At 30.3% G+C, this 13588-nt stretch overlaps 2 protein-coding genes across 2 annotated transcripts; one reads left to right on the top strand and one right to left on the bottom strand.

Annotated features, from left to right (window-relative positions):
- The first annotated feature begins 197 nt into the window (after nt 1-197).
- On the top strand, nt 198-2175 carry LOC108332273 (ras-related protein RABA1f). The gene is made up of 2 exons (XM_017567439.2): nt 198-607; nt 1605-2175. The coding sequence occupies exons 1-2, from the start codon at nt 396-398 to the stop codon at nt 2041-2043; spliced, it is 651 nt and encodes a 216-aa protein (XP_017422928.1). The 5' UTR covers nt 198-395; the 3' UTR covers nt 2044-2175.
- A 2967-nt stretch (nt 2176-5142) lies between these two features.
- On the bottom strand, nt 5143-7141 carry LOC108333116 (proline-rich receptor-like protein kinase PERK10). Its single transcript, XM_017568454.2, has 2 exons — nt 6370-7141; nt 5143-5583 (listed from the first exon to the last, which is right to left on the bottom strand). Coding segments are annotated over exons 1-2 (588 nt in total). The 5' UTR covers nt 6957-7141; the 3' UTR covers nt 5143-5582.
- Between the last annotated feature and the right edge of the window lie 6447 nt (nt 7142-13588).

The following is a 13588-nucleotide window of genomic DNA, read 5'->3' as shown; positions in this document are numbered from 1 at the left end:
TCAACCACAATGCTCTTTTTTCCAACAAGATGGAGTTATGCCATCCTCATAATATCAGTGTGAATGAAGGTCATAAAACTATTTTATATAAAAAAATATGGTAATTTTAAATTGAAAGGTGATTTTATTATTATTATTATACTACTATTATTATAATATTGAAGAAAAACGTAGGAAAGTAGGAGAAGAGTCATTTTGAATACTTCTCCCTCCAACAGCCAAAGCCTGCCTTCCTCGTACACGCTACACATACACCTCTCTCTCTCTCTCTCCATCCGTGTCTGCTATAACCACAATGCTCAGCAATTTACAACATATAATAAACTCACCCGTTTACTCCCTGAAATCAATTTCCTTTCTTTCACCCTCCATTGCTTTTCCTTCACCCAAACTCAATGGGTGCCGACGAAGACTATGACTACTTGTTCAAGCTCGTCCTCATCGGTGATTCTGCCGTTGGAAAGTCCAACCTCTTATCTCGATTCACGCGAAACGAGTTCAGCTTGGAGACCAAATCCACCATCGGCGTCGAATTCGCCACCCGCAGCGTCCCCGTCGATAGCAAACTCGTCAAGGCTCAAATCTGGGACACCGCCGGCCAAGAAAGGTCTCACCTTTTGCGCTTTCTCGATATGCATGTCATTCTTGCTTTAATTTAATCTTGATGGGTTGTCTTAGTTTTGCATTTGAATAGTTGGATCTTTGTGGGGTTCTTGGTTTTGATCGTGTGATCAGGACACTGATCGAAGAACTGAGGCCTGATTTGACTGTGTTCTGTAATATATGGTTGCTGTTGGTTAGGGAAGGTTTTCAAGACATGAAAAAGTTATAGTTTGTTCAATTTGTCAGGGTTTCTTTGTCTGACAGGATCTGTTGTTCTATCTACGAAACATGCATAGATTTGGATTGGGATCACGTGTCTCTTTCTTTATCTTTTCAATTGAAAAATAACACCTTTTTCTCCAGAATTGCTGGATATTTATTTACATAACGCGAAGCATATCGAGAGTGGACAACTCACATTCCTAATGTGTATTACAATGCTGATTTATCTTGATGAAATATTAGTGATCCGATCTTGATCCAACAATTCTAAAATTGCCAGATGTGTGAATGCGTGCAAAATTCTCTGCAAAAATCCAGAATGACAATATTTTCTCATTGAAAAGGAGCCAAGTGATTTGATTTCCACGTGTTGTTAATCTTTGTTGAAATGAAGAGATGCAGAGTCCTCTGTCATTGACCAGTTAAATGCAGAGTCCTCTATTATTTTAGGAGCACGAAGTTCTAATTTAATCAAATACATAATTAAGTGATTCTTAGCAGATTACTTAAATTTACTACTGGTATAAGAAGTGCGATTTAACAACATTCTTTAGTATATTTTCATCTGCCAAATACTGCAATTGAATTTGGTCAACACATTGTACAAAAGTCTTAGACTGATAACTTGCAATGTTTTTATTTTCAAATCTACCACGTTGTACTTGCTAATCTAAACTCCATAAATCTGTATATATGACTATTCCTGAACCTTACATTTCCTATGATTTGTGACTGGTAAATGAAAACTAAAAGTCCTTTTTCTGTTTTCCTTACCACAGATATCGTGCTATTACAAGTGCATATTACCGAGGAGCAGTTGGTGCTTTGGTTGTGTACGATGTAACTCGACACGTGACGTTTGAGAACGTTGAGAGATGGTTGAAGGAGCTTAGGGATCACACAGAAGCATATGTTGTGGTGATGCTGGTGGGAAACAAGGCAGATCTTCGACATTTGCGTGCAGTGTCAACTGATGAAGCCAAAGAATATGCAGAAAAAGAGAAGATATTCTTCATGGAAACCTCTGCCCTTGAGTCCTTGAATGTGGACAGTGCTTTTACAGAAGTGCTGACTCAGATATACAATGTTGTGAGTAGGAAAACACTTGAGACAGTGGATGAATCTCATGCAACATCCTTGCCCAAAGGGGAAACCATTGTTCTTGGAACCAAAGAGGATGTTTCAGCTGTTAAAAAGAGTGGATGCTGTTCCACATAGTTTGTTTGAGATACAAAAGGTGTTGATTATGCACTATAACAGGATGTTCTGTCTACCCATTGTTTTATTTTCTTCAATTTTTGGTTGCTCGCGTATACTATTCACATCAACAGCCCTTCATTTTGATCATAATACAGGTTTTCTATATTCAAATATCTTCCTTCTTCTGTCTTATTTATCTGGACATGGTGATCGATAAAGAAAACAGAGTTACATGATCAAAAAATAATACAGGTTTAAACTGTTTGATAGTCCTTGAAAATTTGGTGAATTTTAACTTTGGTTTTTAATATTTTTTATTGATAAAAGTTAAAAAAAAATAAATTAAATATGATTTCAGTTCTCAAATTATTATAAAAAATATATTTCTTCTTTGCACTAAATTATAAAATATTAAATTAAATTATTAAATATTTTGTTTATGTATTTTATGAAAATCACACAAAATGTCTTTTTTCAAAATTATATTATAAACATAATTGCAAAAATATTAAAATAGAATACCAAATAAAAATAAAGTGTTTTACTAATTTTAAAGTATGAGGATAAGAGTAAGATAAATATGTAAATATTTATCATCATTTTGTATTTGTTTTAAACATTCAGATATTACTCATAAATGATACTAATATCTTATTAATATGAGTATTCTCCATTAACATTTAAACAAATTTGAATAATATCTACGAATATAAGTTTATTTGTCATTTATTTATTTTATTAAAAGTATAAATGAGGTATAAGTGAGTGTATGTTGTAATATAAAAGTGAGTGTGTAATTTAAAGGAAGGTAAGTTCAATTTTCCATTTTTTTTAAGATGAAGAAAAGGAAAAGGAAAAAGAAACAAGAAACGAAGAAGAAGAATATTTTAAGAACTGTTATCTCAGTTTCACTTTCTATGTGTCATAGGATACAGATTGGCTTTTTTTTTTCTTCTAAGTTGCATTATCTTGGTAGAATCTTTTCAAAATAACATTAAACTATTTTTCTTCCTGTTATTGTAGTAGAACATCTTTCCTTAGGACAACAATTTTTTTTTTCTCTTGTTTGCTTGAATCTCCAAAACTTTATATGCATTTATTTTTGTTGAATTTGACCTAAAGAAAAACTTCATGAACCATTAGAATATCTAAGAGTCCATCTTATATCAATGTCTTCAAGTTACATACCCTATTGGGTTAGTTATAGTTTTGGGTTACCACACATTAAACATATTTGTTCAAATCTCAAGTTGGCTGAGATACTAATGTTAGAATCAATAATTATATTTAAAGTATTGATAGACTTTAAAAAAATTATTTAATATCTGATTATTAAATAATGTGAGACTATTAGAGTATAAAAAATTATTTAATATCTTAAGTTGATTTGTGTCTAAGAGGTATGTCCTAATATTTCCAATTTATTAAGTAGAATCTACGTTTAAAAATGTTGTTTAGAGTCTCAACCTCCATAATGCTGAGACTTTCATATTGCATGGCGAGAGTAATAAATTTTATGAATTGGACATCTTCATCTTCATGTCCTTCATAGTTGGTACGTATAAATTATCATATCTCCATAATAATTTTCAACTTATATGAATTGTTTATTTATTTTTAGAAAAAGCATATAACATTTGACTTTGTTGACTAACTACATGAATGTTGTAGTATTCTTGTAACTATTATACATCGAGTCTCAATACAATAATAGCACATTTTGTTATGATGATCCATGAACTATAGAGTGTGAGTTTAATGTACATATGCCCTTTAATCATCCACTAGGAATAATCCTCTCATATAACATGAAGACATTGTGAGTGAGACTTCTTCTTAACTATGATGTATCTTTTAAAATTGCTATGCTAGATATTTTCCTCTCTTAGAATGTTGCACTTCTTGTCACTTAGTCTCTTTTAATTATGTGAGATATTTTAAAAAACATTCTTAAAGCTTTCTTTTTGGATTGATCCTAATTGGGAGAAAATATCAAACAACAATACAAACAATATTAAATGCTCATTTATGATATTTAAAACAGTGCATTATCAAGTAATATTGTTTCTGAGTTTTTCTTTCAAAAATATCATTGAATTTCATTGATTTAAGTTGTATGAAGTTACCTCGCTTACGTGGTAAGTAAACGAAGTATGCATTTAGTTCAATGCGAAATTATGTTAGTGTTCATTCATTTCACGCCATTAAATCATTTAAAATTAGAGAAAACTCTCAGAGAGATATAAAATGCTCTAAAATTAAAAATACAATAAAATTCACATAAATGCAAGAGTTTAAAATGTTTGTGATAAAACTCAATTCAAATCTAAACTATATAGAAGTTTAGCTAACAATCTATTCTTTATTAAATAATTACAGTGGAAAGTTAATTACTTGAGAATTATTTTATATTAGTTAGATGTGCTGAAATCAAAAAGATGGAGAGGCGACTTGAGGACTTGCGTAGAAGGTTTAGACAATAATTTTAATGACATAACATTATTTTTTTAAACTGTCTATGTCTCGCATGACACCACTTTTACTAATGCGTTGGTGCATGAGGGTAGTCTCTATCTATTTCAATATTTTACTCATCAGAAATAGAAGAAGCTAAACCTACTTCAGAATAAATCAAAACCACTTCATTCAATCATAACAAAGATAATACCAAAAGTAGCGTGTAAAGTTTGATATTTTACATTTATAGATATGGATAATCATCACTCAGTACTAGCGTGACGTCAGCATTTTGTTTGAATGCAAAAAATAAAAAAAGACTTCAGAAACTCAAACAGCACTTTGGTTGACAAAGATTAACAATGTTGATGAAAATGGCAGACAATTGGACGGCTAAAAAAATGGCAATGACTTCTGACAATGACCTCACGATTTTACAATATAAAAAATGCAATGACATACTAAGGAAACAATCAACATCATAAAAAATAATTGTGGGCTTCATCTACAATATTCCAACTTAAAATGCAGCAGCAGTCACTGTGTAATCTATTATTGGTCACCTATGGTTTAGGTACACTTTTCCAGTTTTCACTGGGTGGAAAATCTCATGTGTAAAGCATTTATAGGAACTTAAAAAAACAAGGTAATGCGTCTAACTAATGAATGAACGGGCCTTGGCTGAAATAACATTCAATCTGAAACAATACAACACAACAGTAAAAAACGATGGGACCTCCTGTAAAACATATGCTCAAAGTACAGAAGGCGTGTCTTTCAGAACAGTAAGAAAAAAAGTTTAGCCAGGAATTGAAAATATAGGTATGAATTCTACACCGTGTTGGCACGTGTTAAAGAGGGCCAAACACCAACAGAAGAACTTGGGTGTTAAAAGCCTACAAATTTGGCTATTGGTTGGGACATTATGTGTTGAAAATCTGCAATCTGGTCAGTTTTCGTCTTCGGTGATTTGAGATGCCTTGTGAAAATTGATGTCAGTTCCAGAGAGACAAAGAACACTGAATTGGTATAGAGAACCCGTCTCTGTAGTAAAATGTGTTCGTCTTCGTCCTCGGAAAAGAATTCAACTTCATAACCATTCTGCACAAAACACATTTTTGTCAAAGCCACGCGAAAACTGACTAAGATCTCATTCATGCACAATATAACCAACAAAGTCCACAGTTTGTCGTACTACTAGGATACCCTTTTACCTATTATGGACAAAAATATTAAATGAAAAGTTGAATGTATACGGAGAAGATAATCTAGCTACCCAATTCATTTACTCAAAGTATAATATAGATATGGTGAGTTTAGATGATGTAAATTAACCGTACCGACAAATTGATCATAAACCCATTATCCATATGCTCCATGATCAGTATACCAATATGTTGTTCGATAAAACAGGACATAAAACAGTTTTATTACAACTTTCACCGTTAAGATGTAAAACTTCATTAAAGATTTGTCTACAAGGAACTTTTGTAAGCATTCAAGAAGAAAAGAAATAGATTTCTTTTGTAAATTACAATTAGTTTGCATGAGTTAAAAATCAGATTTTGCAATGGCTTTTACAATTTAACACATATAATCTTTAATTTAAGGAGAATATGCTTTCATTTTCTTCTAATACCTTCATCAAAACTCTGAAAAGGCCAAGGAAAATTCTAATCCAGCAAAACACGTAATAATCCAATCATTCATACAGTCCAAGTAAAAAACAATTGAACAATATTGTCAATGGTGTTGGTGATGCCTACCACCACAAAACGACAACGATCAAACCCAAAACAATTCATTAAAAAAGAACAAACAAGCAACGACGTTAACATACCATCCACAAGAACAAAAAAGAACAAACAAGCAACGACGTTAACATACCATCCACTGGAATTGGGCCGACTCCCGCGGCCCATGATCCCCGCATCCTGCCCACCCCTTCTTATCCTCTCATGCCCACCCCCAGACTTGGGCCGCCCGTTGGGCCGAAGCGAGCCCGGCCCAGGTGGGGTCTCCTCCCTGGGCACGAACCCGGGCCGGAGGTGCGGCGGCACGAACTTGTTGGACTTGGGCGGCGGAGAGGGCATGTCCTTGTTGTCGTGGTTGATAACCGGGAGAGACGAGAGTGAGGAAGCGGTGCCAGTTCGACCGAGTGGGCGGAGCGAGATCGCGTCCGGTGACGGTTCCGGCTGGTCCTGGGTTTGATGGATCGGATTGGGTGGCGGTTGGTGGTGGAGTTGGGGTTGCGGGGTGGGAGGCGTGAGGGGTTTGGGTGTGGGACGGGTCAAGACGAGGATGCGGCCATGGGCTTTGTTGGGGGCGGAGACTGAAGAATAGGAGGCGGAGGAGTAGGAGGAAGAGGAAGGAGAAACGGAATGAGAAGGGTTCCTATTATGAGGGTTGGTGGCTGTGGATTTCTCGTAGATGTGGTTGAAGTTAATAGAGGCGTACTTGTTGTTTTTTGCCATCCACCGCCTTCCACAGAGCACAACAGATCGAAAATGGCTTCCGCGAGATGCAAGAGACGAAAATGAAAATGAAATGAAAATGCATGTTATGTTTTCCCAAAGCCGGTTCTCTTCTCCTTAAACATTTGGGCCTTCTCTCTTAACTATATTTCTTACTAACATAGGGTTACTCCCTACACCACCACAACTTTTTTTAAATTCTAAAACTATCCTTTATATTCTAAAATATCCTATATCTCCTCTTTTTCTCTTGAATGGATGTCGATATCCGTTGAAGAAAAAATTCTTCAACCACATCCGTTTAGTTTTTTTTTTTTTTTTAATTTTTAGTTTTTTTAAGTTTTTAAATTAATATATAAATATTATTTAATTTTTTTTTAAATTATTACTTAATTATTTATAAATTAATTTTACTTTATTTAATAAAATAATTATAATTAATTTAATTTATGTATTATTATTTTAAATAATAATTAAAATACTTTTTAAAAATTTATTAAAACAGATGTGGTGATGTTCGTAAAGTTTTTTTCTTTTTAAAGTTTTTAGTTTTTTATTTTATTATATTTTAAATTAATATGTAAATATTATTTAATTTTTTTAAAATTTTTATTTAATTAATTATAAATTAATTTTATTTTATTTAATAAAATAATTATTATTAATTTAATTTATGTATTATTATTTAAATAATAAAATAGTTTTTAAAAATTTATTAAAACAGATCTATGAAGTTTTTTCTTTTTAAATTTTTAGTTTTTAATTTATTATATTTTAAATTATATATAAATATTATTTAATTAATTTAAAATTATTACTTAATTATTTATGAATTAATTTTATTTTATTTAATAAAATAATTATTATTTAAATAATAATCAAAATAATTTTAAAACGGATGTTAAAACGGATGTGGCAATCCGTTAACGGATGTCGCCACATTGAAATTTTTTTTTTTTTTAATAAAAATAATAAAATAATATATAAAATATGTGAACGAACGGATGTCAACATCCGTTGAAGGTGAAACGGATGTTGACATCCATTTTAGAGAAGGACAAAATTAGTATGGGAGTGGTGTAAAAAGTATTTGGTTGTGGTGGAGGGAGCAACTGTCTTACTAATAAATCATCTGGTCCAATATGAGCCCAATATCACGTCTGCCCTGCCCAGCCCATATCAATACTTTGTTGTAACTAATCCCTTACCATAAGATTTAGGCAGAGAGAAACTCACTAAGAGGTGTAGCTAGAAAGCTTGAAGGTGCAGAGAGAAACTCACTAAGATTTAACACTTGACAGAATCTTATAAACTGCTAGCAAGTTGCTGGAAGTGCGTACGTGTGCGTGCGCGGGTGGGTGGGTGCAGTGGATGTGGGTGTGTGGAAGGTATCTTCTCATCCCTTAATAGAACACAACCAAAAAAAATGGAACTTCCATTGACAAACAATGCTCAGACCGTCTTTGTAATATTACAAAATTATATATATATATATATATATATATATATATTTTGTATTATTTTAAGAATGAATTTATAATAATTTTTAAATAACTAATCTAAAATTTTAAAGTACAAATTTAATTTAAAAAATTATAAATATCTTTCAAATATTTCTAACATTTTTAAAAGTTTAATTTTTTTTAATAATTAAAATAAATGAAATTTACTTATTTAACTCTTACATTTTTGTTTTAAAAAACACTTTTAACTTTTCTAAAATTTAAAAATTAAAAGAATATTTATAATCATTTTAAAATTATATTTAAAATATTTAAAATTCACTTTCATATAAAACAGGAGATTACATTGTTATATTTAAAGCTATAATAAACTGTTTTTAGTTTTTTAATTCAAAAATATTACTGTTGGGATCAAAATTTGTATAGTTGGATTTAAAATTAGTATAGTTTAATTAAAAAATTAGTGCAATTTAAAAATAATTTAATATATATAATAAGAAACATAATTTTTATATTTGGAGTGTTACATTAATGTATCATGTTAATGTGATTATAAGTTTTAAATATTAATTTTATCAAATTTTAAAAATATATAAAATACAAAATAGTAGTGAAACATATAACTAAAATTTTTAGGCCACGAAGAATGAATACATATTTTATAATATAGTATAATGATTTGTGAAAAGTAAAATGCATGTGAATGAACATGAAATATATATATATATATATATATATATATATATAACTTTAAAATATTAATGTGATAGTAATATAAGTCTCGATACTTCGAGGAAAAAAGAATGGAATTTTTTTGTTTTTTCTATGTTGTTAAAATAGTTAACCCGATTCGATCCAATCCAGCCTACCATGGATTAATCATTTAGTGAGTTAATCCAACCCAACTCGTTTATTATCGAGTTGAAAAAATGTGAACCCGATCTAACTCATCACAGGTTGGTGAGTTAAACAGGTTGTGACTCTCTTAATTATAAGTTTTTTTAAATAAAAAATATTAAAATTTTTTTAATTCAAATCTAAATAAATTTCACTCTAAAGTAATGTTAAACTCCAAAGACAATTCAAAATAAAAAAAATATCATACAATCCAAGCGTAATCTAAAAACAAGCACAAAAGGCGAACAAATAAGTTTTTAAATTTATATCACTTGTCCATCTATAATATTAGAGTCTTGCCTAGATAAATCTATAATATTTTTCTCTCTTGAAACATCTTTTTTTATCTCATCTACAATATAATAAAAAATTGCTAACTAATAATATTGAAACACAAAATAATAAATAATTAAATTAAATTAGGTGGATTGACTCACCATGGTTCAACCCGAGTGAGCCCGGATTCTAAGTGAGTCTGGTTGAAAAACTAACCTGCATAAAAAAATTACATTTTTTTCAAACCCAATCCAGTTCAAACCCGTGGTGGGCCGGGTTAGCTCGCGGATTACATCCCATTTTGCCAGCACTATTTCCATGCCTCCATATTGTTTCCATTTAAAAAAAATTATAAATAAAGAAATTATTATTAGAAAGTGGGTTTAAGCCTAACTCAACCCCACAAAACTGGCTTGTAAGATGGGGTTTTCAACCCACTTATATATTATAATTTGGTCTTATCTCTAGTCGATGTGGGACTTCCAACACCCCCATTCACGCTGAGGTATAAACATCTCGAGCGTGAGTGTAGAATTAATGGGTGGATAATGACCCGACAACGAGTGGAACAAAATGCTCTCATAGATCTCGCTAGGATAGATTCCAACCATGGCCTTGATACCAAGTTGAAAATAAGACTGATTTTATTATTCTCAATCATAAAAAATACATTCTCATATCCTCTATTTGTAATAATCTAATACATTCTCATATACTCTATTTGTAATAATCTAATTATCCGAGAAATAGGGAAACTAGGAAAACAAAATAAAATAAAAAAATTGTATACATATCTCCTCTAATTAGAAAGATTCTAAAGATATTTTCTCTAATTACACGAATTTTCATTTAAAAAAAAAATTGTAAATAAAGAAATTATTATTAAGATTTGAAAATAGTTGGGAGCTACTTAATAGAATTTAGCTTAGACATTAATTTGAGGGAAAGAAAGTTACGCATTTATAATTTTATATATTTTGTTTATTTATTCAATTTAAATATTTATTTATATTATTTGTATTTTATTAATGATGTGTTTACAATCTTATTTTATTTGTGTATTATTATTATTATTATTATTATTTTATTAGTGAGGTATTAATAATCTGATTTTTATTTATTTATTGTTGTTATTTTTATTTTATTAGTGAGGTGTTGATATTGTTATTATTTTTGTTATAATTTTTATATTTTTTAATGAGGTGTTTATAACTTTATTTACATTTATTTATTATTATTATTATTTCATTGGTGAGGTGTTGATAATCTCATTTTTATTTTTTTATTGTTTTTTTATTAGTGTAATGTTTATAACTTCATTCTTATTTAATTATTATTATTATTTTATTAATGATGTGTTTATAATCTAATTTTATAAGTAGAAATCATATAAATTGTAGATTTCCGTGATTTTTGTACAAAACATATGTCTTCGGACTAGATCAAGTCATCTTCAACATTTTAAAAAATATAAATATATCTTTCTAACATGTCCAACCCAAAACAATGTACTAATACTAATATGTTAAGAAATTGTTAAAAACAAGTTAAATTAAAAAAAAACTTTAAAAAAAAGTAACTGGATTTCAAAATTCGATCAATACAGTAATCAGATTTCAAAGTGGTTAAAAGCTTCATCGAATTTCAAAATTTAATAACGTTTTTAATTGGATTTTGAAATCCGATAGCTACCTTAATTGGATTTCGCATTTAGATTTCTTTCCAAATTGAATTTCGAAATTCAACAACTTTCTAAATCAAATTTTAAAATCGAGTGACTTCTTAAACTGGATTCCAAAATCCGTTGACATCCTAAACTAGATTTCAAAATTTGTTGACATCCTAAACCGAATTTTAAAATCTGATAAATTTTTTAATCAAATTTTGATATTCAGTGATTTCCTAAATCTAAATTTGAAATACAATAAATTTTTAAAGTAGATTTCCAAATTTGGTTTGTGTCCTCAACAATTCGAAATCCAGTGCAAGAAAAAAATAAAAATATCAAACAAAACAAATGTAGAATTTCAAACAAAAATACTTATACCTAAATGAGATGAAATGAAGAAGAAGTTGAACGTCAATGGAGAAAGATTGGTTAAAAAAGTAACACAAAACTAACCACTACACAACAATGAAAACCACAACTACAACACAAGAAGAAGAAGAATGATGAAGCATAAAGACAATAGCCAAAAAAGAAGAATGAGGAAGTCGTGAACTTACGGGTGCACCCATGACAATAAATGTACAAGTCGAAGTAAATGTGATTTGGTAAGCAATAATTATTACTTACCTAATTTTTTTTAACATTTTCACTGAAGGGTGGAATGATGTACATGGAGGTGCACAGATAATAGTTGGAGGTGTGAGGAGAAGCGTATTATTATTGAAGAAGTAAGGTATTCAATGGTGGTGATGTTGTTATAGGTGATTATATTATACGATCGAAGACTATCTTTTCATTTTGATGGATTCACAAGTAGATTCTAACGCTGTGTCAGATTTATCTTCTTTCATCAATGAAATATGCGAGGAAAATTGTACAAATAATTTTATAATTGATCGTATTTTTCCCACATGTGATGACTTTGAATGTTCGATAGATTACTTTTGATCTTAGGTATGTTATCAGAACTATAAGATTTGATAAAGTTACTGGCCAACCAAAGAGAAAGACATTTGTGTTGTTAGAATGTGAAATGGGTGAAAAGTATAAGAAATACAAACTTGATGTTTAAATGAGTATATAGGACAGAAGAAAATGCAAGTGCCCTTTTAAATTAAGGGACAAGCCAAATTTTAAGGGAGAGTGTTGGGTATTAAAGGTTATATATGAATATCATGATTTGGCACAAAGTTTAGTTGATCACTTTTGTTGGGAGGTTAAATCTAACTGAATAATCATTGCTTATTGATATGACTAACAATCAAATGAAGCCTATAAATATTCTATTAACTCTTAAACAAAATAATGATTGTAATGTGATAACAATCAAGCAAATATATAATGCAAGTTATGCTTACAAACGATCATTGAGAGGGTCGAGAATTGAATTGCAACAACTGATGATGATGTTGGATCGTGATAAATACATCCATTAGAGTATATGTGTCGACGAATCTGAGGTGGTAAATAGTGTTATCAAAATGGGTTGGAACCCATAAGCCAACGTGGCCCACCACAACTTTGGGTCGAGTTGGGTGGAAAAAAATTTAAAATTTTGATACGGGCCAATTTTGAACCTGGCTCATTAAGAACTCGACTCACCCAGGTTGAACCTGTGGTGAGTCAGATGACTCACAAATCCATCTAATTTTTTCAATTAAGTACTTTTTGTTGGGTTAATCATTTTACAAAATATTGAAACGAATGCTCACGTGACATTATTTTTGTATGGAATAATTAGGCAAAATGAAAAATCCACAAATAACTCAATTTTTATGCAAAAACAAATTTGAATCGCTATGAAGCCGTTAAAAATTTTATTGAGGAGATTTTGTGATATCTTGGTGTGAATGAAATCTTATGTTTGATTGATCATAAATATAATTTAAAACCCTTACCTTTTATTTAGATTTGAATTAAAAAAATTGTTATTTTTTTCAAATTGAAAAAAAAACTTATAATAAAGTGAGCTAATGAGCCAACTTGTTTAACCCACAAACCCATGGTGGGCTCAACTGAGTTTAAATTTTATTGTCTCGCTAATAAGTGAGCTGGATTAGGTTGATTCACTAAGTGACTAACCCATGATGGGTTGACCCGGGTCGGGTTGGGTGTCCTATTTTGGCAGCACTAGTGGTAAGTGACCTCTTTTGGACACATCTTTATGGAGTTAAATCATTGAACGAAAAATAATTTCAGTTAAACTTTAGAAAGGATTAGAGGATTATTTCTGATATATGAGGGCAATCCATAAATCATTGTTAACCACAAATAATTGATTTTGATAAATGTCATTAGTTTTGTATTTCCTTAATATTATCATATCC

Source organism: Vigna angularis, chromosome 11, assembly GCF_016808095.1.
Source record: "Vigna angularis cultivar LongXiaoDou No.4 chromosome 11, ASM1680809v1, whole genome shotgun sequence".
Taxonomy (NCBI): domain Eukaryota; kingdom Viridiplantae; phylum Streptophyta; class Magnoliopsida; order Fabales; family Fabaceae; genus Vigna; species Vigna angularis.
Note: the sequence above shows the minus strand (reverse complement) of the source record. Positions and strands in the feature narration are given on the sequence as shown.